The sequence below is a fragment of the Spermophilus citellus genome, assembly GCF_964194105.1.
Source record: "Spermophilus citellus genome assembly, chromosome: 3".
Lineage (NCBI taxonomy): Eukaryota > Metazoa > Chordata > Mammalia > Rodentia > Sciuridae > Spermophilus > Spermophilus citellus.
In genome coordinates, this window is record NC_138184.1 from 27,635,332 (window position 1) to 27,662,758 (window position 27,427).

The 27,427-nt window shown below is 38.0% G+C and overlaps 1 protein-coding gene across 18 annotated transcripts in view; it reads right to left on the bottom strand.

Annotated features, from left to right (window-relative positions):
• Nucleotides 1-10,931: 10,931 nt before the first annotated feature.
• ARPP21 (cAMP regulated phosphoprotein 21) overlaps nt 10,932-27,427 on the bottom strand; it is a 149,978-nt gene continuing 133,482 nt past the window's right edge. For all 18 annotated transcript variants that reach the window (XM_081284939.1, XM_081284933.1, XM_081284935.1 and 15 more), the window contains 2 exons: nt 12,735-12,883; nt 10,932-11,692 (listed from right to left, as the gene is read on the bottom strand). In XM_081284939.1, coding sequence (XP_081141065.1) covers nt 11,435-11,692; nt 12,735-12,883 — 407 coding nt within the window. In that variant the 3' untranslated portion in view covers nt 10,932-11,434. The remainder of the gene's footprint in view (nt 11,693-12,734; nt 12,884-27,427) is intronic.

The following is a 27,427-nucleotide window of genomic DNA, read 5'->3' on the forward strand; positions in this document are numbered from 1 at the left end:
ATCAGACTCTTCTTCAGTGAACTGCATCCATATAACTGATCCTCACCAGCGTGATCAGAGGGACTCAGGTCACTTTCTGATGGACAGCATGGAGGAAGTAGAAAAGCTAGTGCTTTCCTGCAATATGGTAGAGGGAGCAATGTGGTTCCGGGCATGGGTTTGCTGGAATGGATATATTATGAAAGATCAGAAGACCCATCAGAGTTGAGAGGGCCCAAAGGACATCATGACATCATGACTCATCATCAGGATTGTGCTGGTGAGAAGGACATCAGTGTCAGTAAGATCGGTGATGATTTTCTCAGGCCTTCCTCACAGGGGACTTAATAGCCATTGTGTTAGTGAGGATCTCCCTAACACACACACACACACACACACACACACACACACACACACAACATATATACTGCAAATAGCTCATGCAATTATGGAGGCTGAAAATTCTCACCATCTGCAAGCTGGGGACCCAGGAAAGCCAGTAGTAGAAGACTGAAGATGGTTACTCCATTAAAAACTACAGCAGTTCAAAGCGCCAGAGAACCAAAGGTGAAGATTGCAGTCTGAGTCTGAAGGCCTGAGAACGAGGGATGCTGCTCTCAAAATATGAACTCTGATATTAACAACCCATGGGCAGAATTAATTCACCTTATAAGACCTGTAACACCATTGAGAGGAAAAAATGTTTTTTGTTGTTCTCTGAGTACTTAAACTTTTTGTTGCTTGTAACATCTACCAGTATACAGCTGGTTAACACAGAAATGGAAACCTGTTTCTAAATGATGAAAGATCTTCCCAAACCCCTCCTTTTACACAGGTCTCCACTGCTTTTAAAATATAAAGCCAAAAATATCATGCCTGGCCCTGATGGAAGAGAAGGCAGTAGGTTTCTCCAATTGTTCATGCAGAGCGCCCAGGTTAAAGGGAGACACTTCCACTTCTCAAGTGAGAGAATCCTCTTAAGGGAGAAAAGGGCGTCAAGGGCGTCTCATATATCCTGAATGGAATTCATTTCCCATCACACCAGAACATGTTTCACAACCCCAGCCCTATGGAGACTGAAACTCCAGGTGGTTCCAAGGAATTCTATAAAGGTTTTGTAAGTGGCACCTATCAGCTGTGTTCACTACTTTAAAGACACAACATGGACCCCAATATTTGGACCCTGACATTGGAGAATACACAAAATAATGATAAATTGTTGATTTCTTACGTTTTCCTTCCAGGCTTGGGGGAAAAGCAATATAAAGAAAAATATGAATAGGAATAAAATAGAAAGTACTTTAAATCAGCCCCTTTCTCATAAAAAAAAATTTTACTAGATCCAAATCTCACTTTTTTTTGCTATCCTCTGTCCAGTGCACTTTTTATAATTTTGTCAAGATGATGAAAGAATAAAAACATTTCATAATTGAAAATGGTTGGTAAGAACTATTTACTAGAGAGTAACTGATTTATCAATTTTTTAAGTATAACAGTCATACAGAAAAGTGGGAAAATCCTTAGTGGAGAACTTGATGATTTTCAATAAGCTGAGCAAATCTGGGTAGCCAATACTTAGATAAACATATTATATTATTAGAAAACTCAGTGTTCTACTTACTACCCTCTAAATGTAAAAGCTCTCTCGATTCTATAAGCATAGATTACCTGAACTTTAATTGAATAAAATCACACAGCAAATGCTCTGTTGTACCTGTCTTCTACTATGTAACAATATATTCACAAAGTTTATTCATGCTTTTGCATGTAGAAATAATTCATTTGTTCTCACTGATATATAATTTTCCACTGTTAGGATATGGTCTAAGAATGTGTCCATTGTCCTGTTAAAGTTCATTTGAGTCATTTTCTATTTTTTTTTTTTGACTATTACACATGGTGCTGCTGTGAACATTTCTGAGTACATAGTTTGTTGAATGTATGCATTATTTTCATTGGATATACAAATATGGGATTATACTGACTGAAGTTTTTGTAGATATCACCACTTTGTTTCCCAAAGTAATCACTTTATACTCCCATCAGCAATGCACAAGGGTTCCTATTTTTTTTGGGGGGGGGTCACTTTAGTTATTCTGTTGGTGACTCAGTAGTGATATTTCATATAGTGTTAATTTGCATTACCATAATAAGTAATGAAGGCACATATCTTTGCCCACACCTTATCAATCATTTGGATATTTTTCTTTATCTTTTTTGAAATATATGTCCAACTTCTTTGTCCATTTTTCTATTGTATTTACTGCTTCATTCTTATTGACTGTAGAATTCTTTGTGGTTTATATGTGGTTATACTAGTGCTTTGCCAATGGTATGCATTATAAGCAGGTTCTCTTAATCTATGCTTCATTTTTCAGGATTTTAATGGTGGTTTTTGATGAATATATTTTCTTAATTTCCAAGAAATTTAATTTAACTCTTTTCTCTATGTCATTAGCCTTTCTGTTTTCTGTTTAAGAAATACCTAATTACTCCAAGGTCCCCAAAATATGCCATTATATTTTCTTCTAAAAACTTTCTTATTTTAGTTTTTACATGGAAACTGGCAAAATATTTATAATTGATTTCTTCATGTGGTAAAAGATAGGAATTGATTGATTTAATAATAATCCCACTTACATTTGAAAGTTTAAAAATGATGTATTAATAACTGAACAGTCTTCGTAATAACAAAAACAACTTACACTGTAAAGAAAGGGTATGCTAATTACCAAAGTGGAATGAAGCCTAAATTATGTTCAATTTTAAATTTCTTGTTGAGAAAGCTACAGTAGTTTTTAAGAGTTCAAACTTATTCTAAGCCTCCTAGTACTCAAGGTAAAATGGGAAAAATAATGAGTAGCATAAACTTTATTGTATATTATGACTGGTATCCTTATAAAAGTGGAAGGGAAAAAAACAGACAAGATGCATATACTAAAGGGCCATCTGAAGACAGGGACAGCAATTTTTTTTTTTTTTTACTGAATATAAAATATTACCTTTATTTTTTTTTAATTATTTTATTGTTGGTTGTTCAAAACATTACATAGTTCTTATTATACCATATTTCACAGATTGATTCAAGTGGGTTATGAACTCCCATTTTTACCCCGTATACAGATTGCTGTGTCACATCAGTTACATTTCCATTGATTTACAAATTGCCTTTCTAGTGACTGATGTATTCTGCTGTCTATCCCATTCTCCACTGTCCCCTCACCCCTCCCCTCCCCTACTCTCTCTCCATCCCCTCTACTATAAATCGTTTCTTCCACTTATATAATTTTTCTCCTACTCCTCCTTTCCTCTTATATGTAATTGTGTATAACCCTGAGGCTCACCTTCCAGTTCCATGCAATTTCCCTTAACTCTCACTTTCCCTCCCGCCTATCATCCCTGTTTAATGTTATTCTTCTTCTCCAGCTCTTCGTCTCTACCCTGTCCTTGGTTACTCCCCTTATATCAAAGAAGACATTTGACATTTGTTTTTTAAGGATTGGCTAGCTTCACTTAGCATAATCTGCTCTAATGCCATCCATTTCCCTCCAAATTCTATGATTTTGTCATTTCTTATTGCAGAGTAATACTCCATTGTGTATAAATGCCACATTTTTTTAATCCATTCATCTATTGAAGGGCTTCTAGGTTGGTTCCACAATCTTGCTATCGTGAATTGTGCTGCTATGAACATCGATCAGGGACAGCAATTTTAACTATGCTGCCACATGTCAAAAGATGCCTAAGGACATTAGAAGCTGAATGACCTAAGAAGGATCCTCCCCTGGAGTCTTCAGAGGAAATGTACCCTTGACAACACTCAGATATTTTACTTCAAGTGTCCTAAAACTGTGTGAGAGAGAATATGTTTTTGCTGATTTAAGTCATCCAGTTTGTGACATTTCATTATTCCAGCCAGAGGAAACTGAGACAGGGTTTGAGGACAAGATTAAACAAAATAAGAATAAAAAGAACTGTGACCTACGTTCACCTGCCTTCCCAGAGACATTTCTTGGCCTCTGCCTTTATGACGTGGTTGCTCCATATGAAGTGGAGCCCACACCAGCTTGTGTTCGTCCCCCCTGGTAGTGTGGGACTTGCATGCATGTTTGAATAAGACTGGATAAAAAAAAAGTGCATATTCCAATCATCCTGCAGTGGACACACCCAAGACGGACTAAGCATGAGGAAGATGAGGTAGAGCTGAGGGAGGCTGAGTAGTGTGTGAAATGCTGCTTTCCCCAAGAGAGTTAGGGGACAGCAAGGGCAGAAAAGAAGTCTTGAATGATGGATTCAAGGCACTTGGCATAAAAGAAAATTTAAAATAGTCCCTAAAAAGGCATATATTTCCATAAAGGAATAGTGAGAGTTTCAGGGAATCTTCTAAGCCAATATGTTAGCCTCTTGGTCCATCTAGAATAATAGGTAACAGTACCCGGCAAATTGACTTAAGCACTGTACATGAACACTGCCTGGGTAATATGGCCTCTCCATCTTCATTTACAAATGTAGAATTTAAAACTGCGGATGTTAAAGGACTTGCACAAATCCTACAGCACAAATTCAACAGTGTGTGCACAAGTAGATGTGTGTGCTGGGTGGATGGTATTCAATCTCCTGATTTCCAATATCAGGAAGCAATGTTTTTAATATCCCACCCAAATGCAATATGGTGGTCCTATGAAGCAATGACCCTATCATGCATCCCCTTGCTGAGTAACACAGACTGACCAGCACTCACTAAACTGGGGGGGAAAAAATCTACCCATTAGTCTGGAAAAAAGTTTAAATTAGATAAGTGCAGATAAAATATTTTAATAAGATTCAATATTAGATACAGAAACATGTGCTTGTGTGTGTGTATGCACATAGGCATCTGTATATCAAAAAATGTCCTGAGACACTGACTCAGTGTGGATATTCTACAATTGTAGTACCCTACATTCTTCTTGCCTTTTATATTCGGAGTCACTTAAAGTTTTACATTTTGTTTTATAACACACACACACACACAAAAAAAAAAAGTGGGGGGGGAAGGAGGGAGAATACAGACATCTTAGTTCTCTGGTATAGAGCAGCTCATTCCCTGAGGTAAACAGACTCACTGAGTCAGGTGAATCTATGGTGTGAATGACACACATGCAAGGTACAGCAATAAATCATAAAATGATCCTTCAGCAGATTCATCTGCAAGTGTTTTTATCTACTCTATTTTAAACAACTCTCTTAATGGCATCTCACTGTTTCTCCCTTAGGAAATTATTTCATTGTATAATTGCCCTTGCTTCAAGTGAAATTTTCTTAATGTCCAATTTAAATTGCTTCTTTTTTCAGTCTCAGGCCATTGCTCTCTATTACATTACTATTAAGTACCTTAAGTAATTCCCTTCTCTTTCAAAAGGATGAAATTGGCTTGTACATTTCATTTGGAAAGGTGGCCTCATTCTTCTAGAACAAAAGTTTTAAACACTTGACAATGACGGATGGTCATCCTCTTTCTGGGGGAAAAGCAGGTAATTTTCCTGCTTCTAAGTTTTCAGCAGGTTGGAAACAATCACAAGACGGATACTAGTGACTGAGAATACACCATGTACGTAGTGTTTCTGTCGACCGCCCTGTGAACCTGTACTATCTGAGGTTCACTGCTCTTTTACACAAAGGGAAGAAATGTTTGCAGAGACAGAGGTGCCCACTGATTTAGTTTCTCAAGAAGAACAGTTGCAAATTCCTTATGAAGAAAAAATAAAAATAGAACTACAAGAAGAAGAGGAGAGAGGACCTTATGGTAGCATTATGGCAGTACAAACCATGATGTTTTCAAAGCTATGAACACAGTAAAACTTTTAGGGTGCAAGGATGAGCAACGTAACACTAGGTGTATCCTACATTTCAGTATCAGATCTATTTCTTTGGGCCATTTATGTGAGAACTCTGGATCCTGGAGCTGGGAGCAAGATGGAGAACTTAACCAAAAATTGCCCTGTTTGAATGCCAGGACTTTTGTACATCTATGTCTCACCTTCTCCCACCCCCATGGTTCTCCCCACTCTCAACTTCTGTGTGTCCCCTGTGTACTCCAGACACTGAAGGGGTGAGACACTGGGCATTCCAAAAGTGACTCTTGAATAGGGTGCTCTCCAGCCAGATTGGGCTGAGTCTGGGTATCATCCGCACAGACACCATCATGAACTTTCATTAGACCTCCATCCTTGGCTTTCCATCGGATTCTGATGGGCACTCACCCTTATTCAGATTTAAATCTCCCTCAATTTGTTTAGTGTGTGACCTCTTCTCTCTTCCCATTCCAAATAGACTAACACAGTGAAATGAACCAAAGGACAAATACAAATATCAAAGCATTCCGGGGGTTTCTGCTCACAGGGGAGATGGCTAATCTTTTTTTTTTTTTTTTTTTTTTAAAGAGAGAGTGAGAGACAGAGAGAGAGAGAGAGAGAGAGAGAGAGAGAGAGAGAGAATTTTTTAATCTTTATTTTGTAGTTTTCGGCGGGCACAACATCTTTGTTTTTATGTGGTGCTGAGGATGGAACCTGGGCCACATGCACGCCAGGCGAGCGCGCCACCACTTGATCCACATCCCCAGCCCCGAGATGGCTAATCTTTAGGGGAAGCCTCATCATGCCCTGTAGAAGAATCAGTTCCCAGTTAGGATATGGATCAAGAGGTGATTTTCCTCTGCAGAAGAAGAGTTTCAGATGCCTCTTACCCCTACTGTGAACGCGGCGCTGAGAGCAGTAGAGTACCCAACTCCAAGAGTAAGAATCTCTTGCCCCTGATGACATTTAATAGCGGCAAATCTTTTTAGAAGGAAGATTGGAGGCTGCAAAAAAAAATAAAAATTTTTGAACTTGGAATAAACACTGAAGCTGAGAACTATTGGGAAATAATGGGAAACATCTAGAAAAAACAACCTTTCTACGTAAAGAGGAGTTTAGACCCAATAGCCTGGGAAGAAGCAAATAGTTCTCAAATTGGGTGGAAGCAGTGGCATCCATAAGAATCCAGGGGAAAAAAAATTAAGTGGTAACATGGAAGTGTTCTCACATTTTTTTTTTAACAAGGGGGAATGGGGAGTTGATATCAGTTTTCATTGCATGTTGTATGTCGGTACTAAATACATTGTGATGGAGCCTTGTCAGCCTCCCCTGCTGTCTCTAAATTCAGCTGTCTTATTTTACCCTGAGAGATTTTACTTATTGTGCTTTGTGATGCAGCTTAAGATAGGGCTTTTGCTCTGATGCAAAAGGTTATGTCCAAGAGAGAAAAATAAGATAAGCATCTCTAAAGCTTTTCTATGTGCAAAGTCTAGAGCTAGAACTCATTTCTGATTTATCCCAATAATGTTAATTATAGCTATAGCTCAGTAGAAAATCTTAATTATTATTGTGTTCATCTCTAGTTTCTTAATAAAGAGCCATTTCAAGTCTAATCCATCCTATTTTTTGAAGCATATGCTTCTTTATGAGCCATAGCTGTGATCACATTACCCTGTGTTCAAAAGTTTTCATAAGCCACTCCTTGCTTGTTAGCTCCGCCAGGCATTCAAATCCATGCCAAACAGGGATACTGTGAGGTTTTCAGGACTCATCGCTTTATTCTAGCTAGTCACCTCCTATCCAACTCTCTTGTATTGTATTTTGATTTTTTCTGCATTTATTTCTTTTTATTTTGGGCATTTTTTTCTAGTCAGGGTTATGACCCACTCATGACTACCCATCTCTGCATGCCCCGATTCCATCTTTCCACATGGTACAGAACAAAAGCTTCATAAAACCATATCCAGAAAACATCTTTTCCTTCTCTCAAATCCTATTTTTGTGCTATTTTTCAGATGTGACCTATAACTAAATTTTAAATTAGTTTTTATATACTGACATAATTTATCCTGAAAATTTCTGAGCTTCTTAAAAGTAAAGACTCCATAGACTGTGATTCAAAGTCTTGAAATTAGTTATGTATGCAATAAAAGCATACTGAACAAATTAATGAATAAATCACTCTTGTTCCCTTTAACATTCACATGGAGTGTTAGAGTCATTAGAGACAACTATGTCCATACACTTTATACCTGTATGACTATATAATAGGATGCATCGAGTTCTTCAATACTAAAAATTAAAAAATAAAGATACAGAAAGCCTGGAACTACGACAATTCCCTTCAGCTTCAGATATCCATGGAGGAAATACTGAAATAGTGCACAATAGAGCAGTTGCCAAAAAGTGATCTAGCCAGAAGTGGTGTTGTGGCATTGCATTCTGTTACTGTTGAAATTAAAATAAAAACTAAATCTGTACTGCTAGTTTAGGATTTTCTGCTATAATTTTACAGAAATGTTCCTTACAATATTAGTCTTTAAATTTATTCTGTGAACAAAGGATATTTTATTCTAATAACTTTGAGAAACTATGCCAATTATGTCTCCTTTTTGGAAATTCATGCTATTAAATGATATATTAAAGGTTTCCAAAAACCAGATAGCTTTTAAAAAGATCATTTAACCTTGATTAACCTTGTCTCTCAATTAGAATTGCTCTTCAAATTGTCTGCTTCATATTACAATGATAAATATCCCAGTGAAAGAATCTTCCATGAAAAATATTTTAGAAAATAGACATTCTATATTTATATAAAATATTTGTAAATAAAAACCCAAAAGATCCACTTTAATTACAGCTTTTAGGTTGAAGTATTTACAATATTTTGTTTTGGGTTCATAACTGACCTAGGTGCCTGAGATCTAAGTGCTGGGGCACAGGTGAAGGTAGACCTGCAACTTTGTTCATTTGACTCTTCCAACTATGTTTATAATTAATGACATCAACTTATTTCTATACAGCTGGGTAACATTCTGTCTTGGCCACACCCTATGGGAATATTTTAAAATAACAACATGATCATGGCTTAAATTCATTGGCATCCTAGTTAGAATATTTAGTTCCAAATATTAAAGAGTATCCAAGAGAAAGTTTACAAGTATAAATCTAAGTGTTTTAAATTAGTTATACCTTTGTTTTGAATGGTGCCACATAATCAGGATATAATCTCCTATATAATGACATTTTGCTGAACAAATGAATGCATAAATCATTCTTTTATATTCCTGTAGAAGGTATAGATCATTGAAATAACTGGATCTATTTATGTATTCCTATATCTAAGTACTCATATACTTATTAGATTATAAACTGAATAATCTGTAATTCAAAATATGATGTGATAAAATTATGAGCCAACAAGAAAATAATTGAATGCTTTCTAAAGAATAAAGTTTGAAAATACTTTACAAATGCAATTATGTTTCTATAGTCACCTCAAATATTCTAATGGAAAATAACTGGAGGAATAATGGAATATTTGGAATATCATAATATTAGAAGTAAATATTTATTGAAAATAGGGAAGAAAGACTGTTCAAAAATAGTATTCAAATGGACTTATTGCAATATTAAATGTCTAAATATAAAAGACTACCACACATGGGGTAGAGTGGTCAAAAAAATAAGTAAATAAGCCCTGACTTTTTTTGTTTGTTTCCATCAAAAAGAAAGCTCAGTAATTCTAAGGATTATTAAAGAAAATAACAAAAATTTCCCAAAATTTCATTGAGAGGAGATAAATATTCAAAAAAGAGGTAAATATTCAATCTCATATTTGGATCATTGAGTTTGAGATCAGAGCCAAGATCAGAAATCCAAAAAGAGAATATATTATCCATGTTAGCCAAACCCCTCTTTTCATTAGAGGAAGATTATATTTGTGCAAACATACTGTCCTTCCTCAGGTCAACTCTTGGTTTAATAGCTCAATTAAAAAAAAATAGAACATTCTTTTTTATAACACTTTTCATGATCAGATTTATGATGAAGAAATAAATAGACTGAGATTTTGAAAAATGGGACAAATTTTATAAGGAATGATGGTAATTAGACTATTTGTAAAAATTCCTTTTTAAAGGAAAAAAGAAAATGATAGTATGAAATTAAGGGATGGGAATCTGTTAAGTAGAGTTTTAAACTGCTTGCCTCCCCACACAACTAAACAACATGAAATTGGCAAATCTAACATGGAGAGTGTGATAATACACAAAACAATGTGAATTTTCCAGATGTACTTTCCAGATGTGCTCAGCTATTGGTCACAGTGGTCTTTGGGCAGGGAGTATAAAACACAAAGCTGTCAATCATTGTGCTATGAGAGTAAAGTGAGAGCTGTGAGGTTTTATTTCCCAATTAAGTATCTTTCAGAAGGTTCAAAGTTCTGTTACAACTTTTCAGAGGTCATCATAACTCAGTTTTACCTGAAGAATCTATAAGGAATTAAACACATTGGGATCAGATAGCCACCGGCTTCTTCTAAATGTCTTCACTAGTGTTCTGGATCTTTATGACTAAATCATTGCTGTATTGATCTTGGTACTGGGGCAAACATGAGCATCTTTGAGTTACTGGCTCACTGTCAAAACCAGAGGTACTTTCCATTGTATGGTCCAATGTAACTGATGGAAATAGACTGTGTGTCTTCTCATTTTCACCGAAGCAAAGGTATCTTATTTTCCAGGTACATGGTAGAACTCCAGTGAAGGGAGAAAGGGCTTGTTACAGGGCTGCTGTTACCAATGACACTGAGTTTCCTAGTTGGTGAAGTATGGCTACATGCATTCAATAGTGCTATAATACCATTTGAAAGTTACATGCTTCAAAATGTGACCTTGATGAATGAATCTCATCTTTAGGATCCCTATAATATTATGACAAGAAAATGCCATTGGTTGAGAGTTTGCCTATAAAACTCCTAATGTGATACTAGTTCAGCTGCAAATACCTAGAACGTGTACTAAAATTGTCTTTGAAGAGGATAACAGCAACACATCAAAAACACATATTGAAAGAGAGAGTGGAACAAACTGGTGGTAAAAACATGACCTTCCTCCATAAGGTCAAATAGTTTTATTTTGATTAAACACTACAATACAGTATATATGCATTAAAAAAAGAAAACTCTATAATGTATATAAATTATTCCTTCCATTCATCAATTCTTCTTTTCTTTTCCATTACAGCTTTGGTACAATGTGATTCAGTATATAATTTTTAAATACTTTTAGCATCACAAACTCAACACAAAGTACAAAACTAATCCAAATGAGGGATATTATAATCTACACAGTGGTGTTCAGTGGTAGGAGAAAATCTTACCTCGATGAATTCATGTCACTAGCTAAGCTATAAAGGCATACCTAGCAGACATGACAGAAATATGCACCATTGACCAGCTAACATGTGTATTAGTCTTTGTTTATTTTTTTACAGAATACCAGCAGCAATCTTTTGAGTGTTGAGTGAATACTTAAGTCCTCAGCCAGTCTTCCCAACTTGCTCCTCTTCCCTTAAAGGCCATGAGTAATAGCTGATGAAATAAACCACAGCCAGACCTCTCAGAATTTGACCTGCCAACCGGCATTGCTCATACTTGCACAATTTGTCCTGCAGCTGGCCGACATCACAGGGACAGTGCTGGAGGGGCAGTGTGGACCAATCAGCCTAAGGTTGTTCTGAGGGTTTGGCGGTGTAACGTTACAGTAAACAGGCATTCCAGTGGCTGGGAGTGACCCTTGAGCTGCCTGGTTAGGTAGCATGATTGGCTGTTGGTAGGACTGCTGGGGCAGTCCTTGAGAACCTTGCGTCATTGGCACCTGGAGAAAGACACAAGTAAGAAACATATGTGAAGAGGCTATTCTGATGTGTCAATGAGTAAGATGGTGTCATGAAACTTACTCAAGCTTTTGAGTTAGATCTTAAAAGTCACTGATCCAACTTCTGCCATTTACCAGCTATTTCACTTGGGTAAATTAATTTATTTTCTCTGATTCCCTAATCCAACTGGATAAGGATACCTACTTTAAAGAGCCACTGAAGGACTGCAGGAATGGTACAGAATGTCTGGCAGGCAGTAGATGCTCATAGGGTGTTAGATCTGAGCTTCCTTCCCTCCTTTGTTGATGTTCTCCAGGTACTACAGTCTGAATCTCTCATGCTGGACGTCTCTCAGCTTGGAAAGCCATGCATATCTTTAGTTTATGGAGTCTCCCATAATAAGTGGGGCTTTGTACCTGATAGGCTAAGGTAGGTTCCATGGAACCAGAAGAAACTGGTACAGCTAAATTTAATGATTAAAGCATTGCACTAACTTTTTCCTGTGTTTTTCAAGATACAACTTTCTATTTCCAGTGTATTTCAAGATATAAATCACAACAGGGTGCATAACCCATTTGAAATACACAATTGGGTTCAGTCTGCATAATGCAGTTGTTAAATCCATAAGTGCCCTTTAAGTAAATCTGAGATATCATTTAAAAATCTCTCATAGCTTAAAATTATTGTAAAATAAAATTTCTTAAAATAAATACAAAAATGGAAAATCATCATGAGGACTTTCTACCAATAAGTAAAATTTCAATAAAATGCCCCAATAGAACTTCAATAAATTTTCTTCCATGAATAGGAAGTTAATATGGAAACAAATTTAGCAGGGCATTCAAAATCCCTGCCATTACAGAAATAGGCTTCCTATTTTCAACTTGCCTTTTATAATCTTGATTCAAAGTCAACTAACAACAGTAGTAGGCCAAGCACCTACCACCCAGCTAATTACTCAGAACAGGTAAGTACACACAGCTTCTACTTTGGCCCAGAACTACTTTGTAATCCACAGTTTTCCAAACAGCTGGTGTGCACCTGATAAGAAGACATGGTTGGGTAGGAGACCATTACGCTTTGCACCGGAGTTCCTTGTTGGCTGCTCATCACGCTCTGACTCTGTGGTGGCTGCTGCACTCCCATAAGGCCTTGGAATCCCTGCTGACCAGACAAGACTGGCTGATAACCTGTGAGGAAAAGAAAAGTGAGCTTTTGAACTGGTGGTGCCAGGAAGAACACCTCGAGGTTCTAAGGAATAAGAACACTTATTCACAAGGCCATCTTCAGCATCTCAATCTCTGTTATCATGAACGTGTTATCCAGATGTTAATTTCCTTAATTAATTTATTTTTTTACATTGAAGAGTAGACAACATTACAGATCCAAAAAGTTCACTGACATTTTGATAGTTATGCAGAATGAGCCCATGAGTACATGCAATGAAGGTAAATTCCTCATGACAAAAGGACCGAGGTCTCTTGACATAAGTTGGCTGCTATAAATTACACTTCTCATATTTGGCTTTTTTTTTTTTTGTTTTGTTTTCAATGACATTTGGAAAATTCACAGTTTATCAAGTTTTTTTTTAAATTAAATTTACTCATTCCCCTACTATCCTACTTTCCTGTAATTATCTCATTTCACACAGAGACTGTCAAATAGCCTATTAACTCTGGATCACTTGTGTTTTTCCATGTCTTAGTGAATGGAATGACCTTGCCATCCTGAGTAAATAAATATCCACTGCCTTAGACAAAAGGGCAGCAGAAGGTGAAAGGTGTGCCCTGCTTTCATTTTGCTTCACCACCAGATCCTAGAAGAAAATTCTGGTCAAACATACTCAATAAGTGACCATGTACTAATTACATTAATAATGTAGAATATAACACTTTAGAATTTCTGTTTGTATCCTTCTAGGTGCGTCAGTGGTTAATTTTCTTTTCTTTCTTTTCAAAGTGGACTGGAATTGATTTGTTTCAGTTATTTTAATTGTCACAGAGTGGTTTTAAATGCATTTTTCTTTTTTGGTTGTGCTGCAGAATTGAACTCAGCATCTTGTGTGTACGAGGCAAGTTCTTTTCTTCTCAACTACATCCCCAAACCTAAGAAACTGTGAAGTATGTTTATAGATATTGGGAAGATAGTTATGATTTAGGTGGAAATGACATAGTGATAGAGATATTAGAATAGGGTCCCTTCGTCTTGTTTCCAGAGCTTAGAATATTCACTATACTGCATAATTGAGAATAAGTAGAGCTGCTGTCTTAACACAGTCCTCTGAGAGAGGAGAATTTTACAATTCTAGAATTTTTTTTTTAACACAAACATTGGACTAAGTTTTACAACCAGATTCTAAAAATGAAACACAAGGTTAAAAAACACCTAAGCAGTACACAACATTAATAAATAACATGTTGAATTCATGTGAGGGCCTTAACTTAATATTAAAACAGGATAAAATTATAGTCTTTACAGGAAAAAAATACTTTGTTCTTCTTTGTTATATAAAATATATATTTTTATTCCTTCCAGAAATATTGTGGAAACGTGGCTTGCAAGTAGTTAGTGAATTAGGAGACTGGCTCAATCCACCAAATGAGCTTGAAACACAGTATCCTAAGTATGGAATACCTGAAAGGGAAAACTTGGGGACTGGCTGGTTGTATTGGAAGACCTGTATGGAAGTATGAAAGACCTGAAAGGGAACACTTGGGGGATATCTTGTCTGTATTTACAATGGGGAGGTAGAACCAGTGGTCACTTTAATTTACCCTTTGTCCTTCATTATGTGTCCCCTTATCTCACATTACCATGAATTACCTGAATTCATTCTCACAAAGGTTTTGACTTACTGAGTTATTTTAAACCCTTGTGCAAGTATGGTTAAGGATAATGGCCAACTGCCCTCCAGCTTCATTCTGACCATCGTACACAGTCAAAACTTAGCACCCTATTTAAGTCTAATTGTGTCAACCCAATGTGCTATATAACTAAAGTGTTTACAGTTTATTCAGTAAAGAAAAAATCAGTAGACTCTGAGAAAAAAATGCAATTAAGGCCATATCACTGCTAAAACTATCTCTTAGAAGCCCTCATATGCAGAGGTACTTGAGAAAAAATTCTTTTAACATGGATTGCAAAATTAATATTAATTGGTTAATTCATTGGTTCTTATTCTAAATCTTCCTTTCTATTTCAAATAGCCAATTGCCCTGAAAAAATATGAGGCTATTTTGCCATTTCGTTATGACATTATTCTAAACCACATCAAGTGCTTTGTAGCATGAGTGATTTTATATATATACACAGCTTGGTATGGCTAAAACTTAAGACCAACAATCTACCTTTCCACTTAACCCTATAGCAAACAGCAAGCAATGTGAACTCACTGTCAAGTGCACGACACTGTGACTATCATAGAGTCTCATATCTGGCAAAAGAGTCAAAGTACAGGTTGAAAAATGAAAGAAACATCTCACTATTTTGGGCTTGCATGTGACAATATAGTGAAGACCCAGTTGACCTCAATGGATCTTTTGCAAAATACACACAACCACTCAGCAAACAAAGAGATAAGAGGAAAGGAGAACAGAGGACAAGAGAGGAAACAGAAACTGGGGTGCCCCAATGTCTCAAAATTATTTATGTATTTGCTTAATGAACCCTTACATCCTTTCTCAGAGTCCTTTCATTCAAAAGTAAACTGAGGTGAAAAATAAGAGATTGATTTATTACACAGCCTCTATACCAGAATAGAGATGTTAAGACAATCATACAATCAGAGCATCTTGGGAAGAAGAGGAAGCAAACATCCAATAACATTCAAGAAGACAAAAAGCCAGGAGGTTGGGTGGCCCCCTCCCAATAAAGACAGAGAGCCCAGAAGAGCAGGATCCCTCTCTGTGAACCCAGACTCAGCTGCACTACAGTGTCTCCCTCCGCAGCCTCCTCTGCCTGATGATTTGTGAGCTTTAATATTCAGTTATGCATAGCAATGGACTACCAGCTCCGTACTGGGGTCCCACAGTAAACACATTTAAGGCAAATAAGGATTTATGTGGGGAGCAAATACTCTCCAATTTCAAGATGAAAACCTAAGTGTAAGGAAAGTCCAATTTATATTCATGAATCCCATTCATTTCTCAATTCGCTCTCCAGGCAAGAAATTTACATCTGGTATGGTTTAATTGGGGAGGGGGGTGCAGTATGCTCGTTTCTTTAAATTATGTCAGGGAAGGTAGGTTGCAGAATGGTCCCTAAGACGGGAGGCAGTCCGGAATGTGAATCTGATCCCTGTTCCAGAAATAAATAGAAATGAGATAGCTGTGACCTAAGAATGAACCAACAGTGTCTGCCTGGGACACTGCACACCCCAAGGCAGAGATGGCAGTGCTGGTGGCAACCTGCTTATCTTGTCTATTCAAATGAGAAATGTGTTCTGGTTTGTCAATTCTTAGCTGTGAAATGACAACTTTTTCATATTTATTGAGGATTAGCAAGATATAATGCATCTTACAAAATAGAGACAGCAATAGTCTTGTGCCTTGTAGGCTTGCTAAGGAGATGATAAAGACATTAGCTATTTTTATTATTTCATTCTCAGTCAAGATGGATTCAATTTTCAAGTCACATGTGTCATTTATTTTCTGAAAGTAAGAAGGTTAGGAATGGACAAATGCCTACTAGCAAGTAAAGAATGTACTCTGCTGGAATGAGAAGCTATAAAATTTAAAATGTCTGCATTGTATAAATCTGGAAACTGAACAGGGATTCTGCCAAAGTACAACAGTTGTTGAACGCTTTTTTGTATTTTGAGGATAATTTGTTAATATTCACAAAAGGAAATATTTCTCTTGATGTAGCCTAATTATGAAGATATTGATTAGGCAACATAAATTGGTAAGATTGTGACTGACATTATTTTAACTCTTATTAAAGTACTTTGTTACAGATACAACATTTTGAGAAAAAGTGAAATGACAAAGTGGTAACCTGTATTTGGGAGTTTCTGTTACCCCTGCTGTTGTTGGTTATAGAGGCTGAAGTTCAGGAAAAGAAGAAATAAGAGAGTAACTTTCTTAAGAAGTTAGCTAGTTCTTGCTCCCCCAATTCACTCAAGCAGTATATTTACATGTATGCTTATTAAGTGAAGAATTCTTAATATGGTAGAATGTCTTTTCAAATGATTAGATTTAATAATCTTAAATACAAAACGTGCTTGTCTTGGATGAACCAAGGTACAGATGTTTCCCCTCGTTTCTAAGGAATCATCAAACAGCTTGCTTCTAGATTCAAACCATACTTTGTTCAAGGTTTGAGGTAAAATTACAATAGCTCAGCAAATTCTTGAGTGTGGCATAGCTGGTAAAGAATATGAAGAAGAAAAGTGTTTATCCAGGACTGTTTATTTTCCTTTTGCTACAGTTTTATAGTTTGTGCATTTTTCTATTTTCCAATATCCACCTAGTTCTGTTTCTTGGCTTCCTATCAGTCTCTGTACACTTTTATCAGCTTTGAAGATTTACTATTATAAATCAGCCATATGTGTCGATCACTGACTCTAAGCCAAACAGTGAATTAAGTGCTTTTACAATGACAATCTCGAGAAGCAGTCACTATTGCTAAACTTCTTTTATGGAACAGAAAATTGTAACTTAGAGAGATGTAGTAACTCATCAAGGTCACACAGCTACTGTACAGGAAAACTAGAATTTACAGTGTGGTTTTCTGACTTTGGTGTCCCTGCTCTTACTTACTGAATGGATATACTAGTCCTTATTCATTCTTCCAACTCTCACACCCCTAGCATAATCTCTTTCATGGGGCAAGTATTCAATGAGCATTTATTGCATTAATTGTTTTCTCAATAGGTAACAACAATTATGAGGAAAAGAATTATGCTTCACAGTTAGTTGAACAGGATTCTGTTAGTATCAAAGAAAGAATGGAAATCAAAGGTAGAGAACAAGTGCCCTGTGGAAACCAACTCATACCGCTCAATAACTGTTTTAAAAACTAGTTACTCAGGTAGTGGGACACCAGGCAAAGAGGGTAAAGAGTTGGGGTGGGGGGAAGCTTCCAAACTGATTCTAGTTCTTTGGTTTACTTTATTAGCATCATATTATCTGATATTACAGCTTTCAATTACTAAGACCATTTCAAATAATGGCCCTCCTCAGAACTTTCAAAGAGAATGCATATTTACTTCATTTTCTCCCTCAAAATCATCTTAAAAATCGTGAAATAGAAGGTAAACATAGTTCAGTTCTATATGAACCAATTCAGTCATGTGACTCTCCCAAGACAACTGGCTATCCCTAGGAAATTCACTTGGCCTTCAGAAACAAAGACTGTTCATCCTATTTGGAGGATAGTAATAGGCAAGGGAAAGAAGATTAAACAGGGATTCTGCAAAACAACTTAGGGTATCAGATGAGGGCCTAGAACAAGATCCCCCAGGACACCTGACTGCATTTCAGAATACAGATTGATACCTATAAACTGCTGATTCTGCTAACACTCTAGGTTTGTTCCCAAACCCCAAGTTTTATTTCACTACTAGGGCACTGGCTGTAGGGTGGGAAGTCCTTCTGTTTCATCTGCTTATATAGCTGTGGTGTAACCAAGTAGCTTCAGACAGGGTGAACAGACATGCAGCTTGATATCCTAGTATTCCTATGGTTCTTGAAAGAAATCACTGCCTTACGCCTCAGCAAGGTGGATTTGGGGAAGCAGCTGTTCCTTGACTGCAGCTCGTTCCTCCTGTAAAGTAGAGGACGACCTCAGCAATTATACTTACCTGGAGACCATGGGCCCTCAGACACCAAAGAAGCTACCTGATTTCATTAGCATGCCCTAATCTCATACATACCCCAAGTTACAATTCCTAGGAATTATCGGTCAAGTGGAGACAATTTTGAAAAGATTGGTGTGACTCTTTTGAGGCACTATGACTCTAGGCCAATATCCCAATTTAGAAGACCCCGAAACTCTAAGCAGGACATTTGAAACAAGAAAGCATCATAGACAAGGTTGAAAGACATTTTATTTTTAAACGTGCTAAAGATACAGGATCTTACACATGTTAAAGATATAGGCTAAACATACCTAGTTGGGAAGTCATAAATAGGTACTCTTCTGTTTTTATATGTGAGGTGAAATTGTAAATAATGGTTCTATCAAAAGAAGGAGTGCAAGAAATTGCTTTTTTTTTCTCCTGTTGAAGCCTAATACAAGTTCTTTCATCTTTGATGTAAATGCCCTCATTCACCTTCTGAATTGGCAGTCTCTGAATCCATCCTCTTTCTTTTCGTCAGCATTTATTATTTAGTGGTTTTAATTCCTTAGGAACACGCAGCAAGAATGGCCTGCAGGGAGCCTGCCTGGGAATGGAGGTAATGCAGTCCACATCCCAGTGAAGACCAGTCCATCCTAATGAATTTGAGGGAAGCTGTGACAGGCCCTAAGTGGAACCAGCCTTCCTGAAGCAGTAGTTTTTCTTCGTACTTGCTCTTTTGCTCATTAGCTTTCACACTGCACAGAGTGTAATTCTTAAAAGCCTCTTTACTGTCCCCTGAGAACATCCATGCATGGGTCATTTTCTAATGGCAGTACACATCAGACAAACCATCCTATTACTGCAAGCTCGGGGGCCTCTTCGCTGCAATTATACCATACTGATCCATGTTATCACAAATACAAAGCTGGTTTTCTTTCTCTCTCTCTTTCTATTTTTTTTTTTTTTAAATCAGGGCAAACATGAGAGACACTGTTAAATGACTAGAGGAACAGATCATGCACAGAATTTCAATGAGTGCCTCTCAGGGAAGCAACATTGAATTCCATTTTAAATGGAAGAGGCCGTCATATTATTGAAGCAATGCTCTGAACTTTCCTGGCCCAGAGTGCTGTGCTGACAGCCAGAGAGCTTCAACAACCCAGAGGGAGAAAGGCCGCCTGAAAGACTCACAGACATTTTACTTTCTTAATTAGGTTGAATGGCTTAGAAGAAAATGTGGCATTCCTGCACCTCGACCAGCAGTGTTAATTGTGGACATACTTAAAACCCACCTGGGTGGCAGGAAACCGCTGCTGAGGTGACACAAGAAACTTTTCCCCAGATCATGCTTGGGGCAAAGTCAAGATGGAGATGGCTGTAATAACTGGCTCCAGGATAATAGCCCCTCTGGTGGTTATTTCCATTGATGAATTGCTATTGACCAGCTGACTGGAGCAGGATAATCATGAGGTCAAAAGTCACGGGGTCAACATCATTGTGATCAAATTACTGTCACTGTTGCTTGGCTACAGGGTATAACCCAGTCCTGGCCAACTATCTCAAAATAAGTGCTAGGGTCAGACTCAATGTATGGAAATTTACCCATCACTACCAGAAGAAAACTATTTCATAGGCAACAGATAATGAATCAAAAAGACCCTTTTTACATAAGAAAGCCCCTTGCATCATTATGCCCAGTCAAACATAATTATCTCCTTAAATTCTAGACTGACAGGATTCTTACCCAAATGCTATTCTAGTGGTAGATTCAGCAGTAATATTGTTCTAGTGTTAGAGTCTACCAGGAGGCAACATCAATGAGCTAGGGAAGAGACAATGGGATTATGAACTAAGGCAGAGGTGGTAGGAATGAGAGAAAAGGACACAGAGAGATGCTCAGGATATGACCTGTCAGAAACAGGATCTATGAGGTCTATCACACATTGTATCCCACATTTCCTGGACATGAAAAGAACTAATTGTACCATAATCATAATTATTAGTGCTCTGCAGGAAAACTGGCTATTTGAAGAGAAAGAGACGTGGGTGGGGAAGGAAGGAAGGAAGGAAGGAAGGAAGGAAGGAAGGAAGGAAGGAGAGAGAAAGGAAGCTCTGAAATGTAATGCTTGCTGATTTCCCTGGTGTCAATTTTCTCACCACAGCTGATTTCAAACAACAAAGAGCTTAACATCCAAGTTGGCACAGTACTTGATTTTTTAGGAGCTGGGTCTTTGAACTAGCATGAGCTATCTCTGGTACACCTCTGCTCTAATATTCGACATCAATCAAATTTGCAATTCATTTAAAGTTTTGTTCTATTGGTCTTTCCTGCTACAAACTTTATTGGCAGTTCTTTGTCATTTGGTACAAGAATAACTCCTAACAATCAAGCACAGTGTTGACACCAGTGGTGGCAATATTCCCTAAAGAGAAACTGGTGGTTTGTACCACCAGTCTTAGATTCTCAAAACCATTGAGTACTTCAGGTGCTTTACTTCAGGTGTGCGTGAGCAATTTATGAAATATGTCATTGAAACCTTCCAGGAGGTCATTTCAAACAGCGTATTAGAATATGTGTTGATGTTTGCTCATGGAGTGGGGTCAGGTGGGAAGAATCAGGACAAAAAATAGTAGCAACATAAGGGCATAAGGGTCAGCATGTGCCAACCCCAGGAATGTCAAAAACATGTCCAAAGATGATGAATATGTAGAGATGGCAGCAGATTAGCAATAGGCAGAGATAGTAGAAGAGGATAGAAATGGAGCTAAACTCAAGTCCTAGGGCCTTGAAAATCATGCTATTAAATTGGAACTTATTGTTGAAAGGTTGGGCACCAGGCAAGGTTTGTAAGCACAGCAGTAAAATGACAAGACAGCAACTTCAAAAGGATTCTTCAGGAGACACTGGTGAACATGCATAATTGGAGACTGGTGGTCTAATAGGCAATAGCAATAACCTAAGACAGAGACAATGAAGACATGAATTAAGGCAGAGGGAACAGGGATGGGAAAATGGAATGCATCAGAGGTATTTAGGATGTTAGAAATGTTAGAAATTGGCATCAGTGAGCTGCAGGGAAGAGACAACAGGAAATCTCCAGGCTCTGATTTGGAGAAGCAGGTAATTGTAATTCCTTAGCTGTACATGCAGGAGAAACAAGTACATGGAGATGATCAGCAAACACATGGGCAAAAGGTCTGAGCTCAGGCAAACTGACTGGCCCTAGATTATGTTTTACATAGCTCATTAAAGCCTACGGCAATAATACGCCTGAGCTTGATATAAATTTATGTGTTCTACCAATAACCAATATTTTCCAGCAGGGATTCTAGGCTAACAATTTTTAAAGTTGTGATTATAATTAGAATTGGACAATTTGACTTCTGATTCCCTGTTATTCTGTTATTTTCATTGGTATTGCAATAGATGACCCTCCAGCAAAGCCTCTGGGCCCCAGATGATGTCGCGGACCCAAGCAAGAGTAAAGAGATACTTTCTGTCCCCTTACATAAGCAACTAACTCAGGATCAGTCTTGGTAACAGCAATAAGGAAGATGTTTAATCTCATTGTGTAGAGAATTGTTATTTAAAAGTGTTTTTTATCTGGATTAGGCAAAACTCAGAAGTCTGCAGGTTTACCCACACAAATCTAATGTGCATATCTTTTCAGCTGGCTGGAATTGGAAGTATGGTCAACACTTAAATCAGATTTCCTATTAATTAAAGCAGAAGTACAACAGAAGGACAAACGGTCTGTCCTGAAGATTCTTCCAATCAGCCCTCAAGGGCAGACTGTCTCTACCAAGACAGTGCAGTTCTTTTTTTTTTTTTTTTTTTTTTTTTTTTTTTTTTTTAATGGCTTGCTCCAGGGTAGCAAGAGAAATGATTCAGATTCTTCACTTGTTAATTTTACCCTTCACCCCAAGGCCTTCAAGGGTAGTACCTGCTTTCCATCATGGTTAAAAGTGCTTTATATGCACTCAAATGGAGCAAGAGCACTTTAAGATGTCAGGAGTTCATTGCCTGAATTTCCTCATAAGGCTGCAGGGGAGCTCCTCCACAAAGCCCACACAGCTCCCTAAACCCTCAGGAGGAGGAAGCCCTCTGGGCTGAGACCCCAGCAAGGTGAGACTGTGCAAACACTGAGTCTGTGGGAGCCTAGCCTGGGCCTCACATTTTAGCCTTAATGGGACACCAGTTAGACTTTGAAGCAAGCAACAGAGAGCTATTCAAGGCTGATCCCTGCCCAGTGAGGTATGCACGCTGCTGTCTCAGAGCTCTGAAGCCTCATCGCATTGCCCCTCTGCCTGTGAATGCCCACTTCCTATCCCACCTGCAACACTCTGTCCTCCTGGGTCAATGGTTCTGAAACCCAAGGGCCTACTGAATGCCAAATCCCCACACCAAGAGATTCTGATTCAGTAGATTTGGATTGGGGTCTGAAGTTTTGCATTTTCGACAAGTTCCTAGATGATGTTGAAGCTGCTGGTCTGGGGACTACATTTTGGGAACAACTGCTGAGCCTTTATGAAGTGGGTTCACTTATCTGAATTGAGATAACAGTGAGAAGACTCAATAACCATGTCTTCCCTGAAAACCTATTTTTCAATCCACGTATTACCTTTCCCCTCACAGAAGAAGCAACAGGGTCCAGCAAATCAGATTCTATGGAGCCCATCTTTTCTCTCTGACTTCATTTTACTCATCTGTAAAAGGGACATAATTCTCTGCTAAGGGGCATCAGGACGGGCTAATGTCCCTCTTGTAAAACACATATCACTTGGTTGGCAACGGGCGATAGATGGAATTAACCTTCCTCTGTTCTTTGCATGCTCTGCTTGCCTACTATGTCTTCAGATCTTGTTTTTTCACCTTTTTTAGGTCCTGTTTCCAACATAGCCCTCTACGAGAGGAAGCCTATTTGACACATCTCTGCCTGTCCTTGTATTCTACATTTGGTGCCTCATAACAGTCAGTGATTATGTTGATAAAGAAAACCTCCTTATCTCCCTTGCCCTACAAGCATCCTGCAAAGGGACATAATGGAAAATAAGCAAACAAACATAAACTTGAGAGAAAATAATGAAGAAGCAATGCACAGTGAACAGAGCCTGAAGCCCAAGGCATGAGAGGCAGCAGAAGGAAAATGATTTATCATCATCACAACAGAATAAAGAAAGATCTGGACAGGCAGCAGCTGTTTTCTCTTGTCCTCCTTGACTCTGGGAAAAACTCCTTCTAACAGCAAATCAGGAGGACACAGCATAGATATCTAATTCCATGTCGTCTCCTTGCTGGGATGAGGGTGATGAAGTTGGGAAGGGAAGGGAAAATGCATCTCAACAGGATTCTGGCTGGTATTCTCACACCAGTGAAAGACCAAATCAGATCATTGCAGCCTTGTGCTGTTTAGGACACAAATGAATTTGCTGGCCAATGGTTGTGCTCCATTGGACTGCTTTCACCTTAACTTGACCTAAAAGCAAACAGCACTCCTGGACTCTCTATGTTCCTTCATATACAGCCCTTATTCATTGCTTTTCTGGCCTTCTCCGGGGGTCTCACTAAGCCTGTGTCATTTGACCCAAAAATTAGCAATGAATCTGGAAATATCCTGGTACAAAAAGCTCTGGGTGATGAAGCTACAGGTCAGAGGACCCAGAAAGCTACCTACACAGTATCACATACAGAATATCTCATAAATCAAGGACTAACTCCCTATTCCTACTAATTATTTCCCCAATGTACAAATCATAAGGCTTCCTTCGGACTACACTGTTGCAATGTTTTTGTTTCCTAAATAATCCCTCCAGGAATTGTGTTCCATTATTTTGGTAACAATGCACGAGAGCTTCAGAATCAAACAAAACTGCCATTTCCTTTTGACACATACACCAGTTATGCTGTGGTTATCTTATAGTTACTGGATCCTGGAGAGGACATCTGTACTCGTGAATTGGAACTCACCTATTCTGCTTCCAGTAGTTACTAATAAACTCTTCTACAATAACACAGAGTAGGGCATCGGGGAAGAATAAATCATTCTGAGGATACCATGTCATGGATTAATACAGACCACACTTGTACCAACTCAAACAGGAAAAACAAGCTTTCTCCTCTCTTTAACCAAGCAATACAGTGATGTTCCTTAATGTACTTTATCGTACTCGATAGGCACCATTATTGTTCTCATTTTACAGAAAACAAAAAAATGAAGCACAAAAAAACAGGGCAGATCATTTAAGACTCTGCAGTCTAGAAGTGCCAGAATTAAAGACACAGGTGTTCTAGTGATTTTGTTCCCATGTCCTCAGGGTCCACGCCACAGAATACAACTTGATGATCCAACTAGAGATATTAATAAAGGGAGCTTTGTCAAATAAGTATGCAAAAAAAAAAAGACTCCAATAAGCAAGGGAGACATCCAGAGCATACAGTTGTGAACCATTTTCTCCCGTAGGCCTGTTAGTCTCAGGAGAGAAGCCAGTGGTGCCAGAGGTTAGTGAGACCTGAGAGGAGGGGCCTCTTGCCAGAACCACCACATTTCAAGGCAGGGAGAGAACAGGTAAGAGACTCAGCTTGCTCTTTCTCCCTCTGACCTTTGATCTCTTTCTGTAGAAGCCTTCCATTAGCAAAATTGACCTAGAAGCCACAGAGCAATGTCACCTGAGAGATCCAGTTCATGGGGTCAGAAGAGAAGGCTAGAGAATACCTAAGTGACATGAGGACAGTAAATAGAATAACCAGCAAGCCCCTTCCTGTTACAGATTACAGAAATGCATTCCTACCTCATGGAGCATTTCCAAGCTACTGGGCCAATCTGCTCAAGGGAAGACGCTTTAAAAAGAGTTGGATAATGCTTCATTTGATGACCATCTCTTGCTTTTACAGAACTTTGTTCCCTTCAGAAATGATCCTTTGTAACACCTGATAATATGTCAGAGTATGCACTCAGCATGACTGCTTTCGGCAATTAAGTAAATGTTAACTCTCAAATTTATATGTCATTAGGTATTAGGGTGGAATATTTTGACTCACTACCCTAATGCTTTCCATTTGGAGGAAATGGCAACGTTTGTAGGGAATTGGTAATAACTTTGAAAGTACTATTAAATAATGTCACTGTTTAAATATCCTGTAGGGCAAGGGGGAAAAAAAAGTTAAATTATGATTCGACTCAAGCAGTACTATTCATTTTGTTGAATTTGACATTTTCCTTCGCTGGCTGTGGAACCAGATGGCTAAGATCGGATGGATAACAATGAGTGAAGCTCATTTCAGGGAAAATATATTAACAAAAAGGAAGACCTAGTTTAATTCTGCAATGTGCCTAACTGGTTCTTGCATTCTTGAAGCATATTTGCTTTAGAAAATGCTATGCTGTAATTAGTCTCATGTTTATTTAGACATCACTTATTCAAATATTCAAAGCAACCATCAGTAAGATAAAATAGGATGAAAGAACACCTAAATGAGACTTAAAACAAGTTTCTGGTGTTACATCTAAGAAGTTTCTGTTTCCAAGTGGAAAAATCACAGGCTTCATAATAAGACAAAGAAAGAGCTCTTCTACCCACTGGCTGTGTGACTGGAAAATTGCCTAATTTTTTTCAAGCATTCCTTTTCTTGCCTACAAACTGGGAACAAATCATTTCCAACTTTCGTGGGCTTTTTGTGAAGGTTAGGTAGATATTGGGTAATGTGACTTGCTCAATACCTGGCATTTACTACAACATAGCATTTGTGATCACCAAATGGTGCTCAGTAAATGAGAAAATTTTTCCCTCTTCAGAATTATACCTTAAATAAAGAAAAAAAAAAAAAAGATTTGCTAGTACCAGGATGGACAGACCACACCTGCTGCAAACAAACAAATGAAGAAGAATTTTGAAACTGCCACTTCTAGCTAACAACATCCTGGCTTCCATACACAAAATTTCCATAAGAGCCAAGGCCTAGTCATTAAGTGTAAGAGCCACGCAATCAACATGCTTTCCTGCCCTTGAGTTACATAGAAACTGCAATCTCTAGTAGCAAATACAGCAGAAGCAGCTCTGAATGTGAAGGCAGACAAAATGCTTGGTTCAGCAGGGAGTGGAAAAGGCAAGCTGGTTGTAGCTAAGGAGCAGATGTCCGGGCAGGAATCATTTGGACAGGCACTTGGACCCACACGCCAAGCTATGGAAGAACACTGATTTCTGGGCTGTAACTTCAGGGCAGCCAGGCCGCTGTATTCCTTAGAGGCTGCAGACATGAGTATCATCGAGAACTCAGAAATTTGAGACTTGTTCCTGCTCCCCTATGAGAAACAAACCCAGTTCTCCTCTTTTTTTGGTCTCCTAATCAAAGCTATGTTTACCCCATCTGTGTCCTCAGGAAAAGGAGAACTCTCCTTGTCTAAAACCATCTCAGAGTGAAAGGTGGGAGTACACTCTGAATTCAAGCAGGTGCCTTTCAGTCTTTTAAGTGGAGTCCCTGTTATCACATCAAAGACAGGATACAAAGCAATGATCCCTGTCCTCTGCGTCCCCCGGCAGCTGCTCTGCTAAGGCCCATCTCCTAACTTGTTAGAGTACTACAATGCTTCTTAGCACCTAGCAGACCTGGGTCTCTTGCAGACAGTATAGAAAACCTCCACTTCACAAATATTTTTACCTAACCAACCATTCTTTTCTAGTGCTAGATGATTGAGGAAGTGATTTTTAAGAAAAAAAAAAGCATAATATTTTCCATTAATATATTATGAATTGTATTTTAATATATATTTTTAGAATATATATTTAATATATATTTTAGAATGGTGTTTTATTATATTATATATATATATATATATATATATATATATATATATATATGGGCCAAGTTTACTTCTTCCCTTTTCATAAGAGACACATGATGTTTAATTTACCTTCTATTTATGTTAATAAAATTGTGATTTGTGAACAGATATCT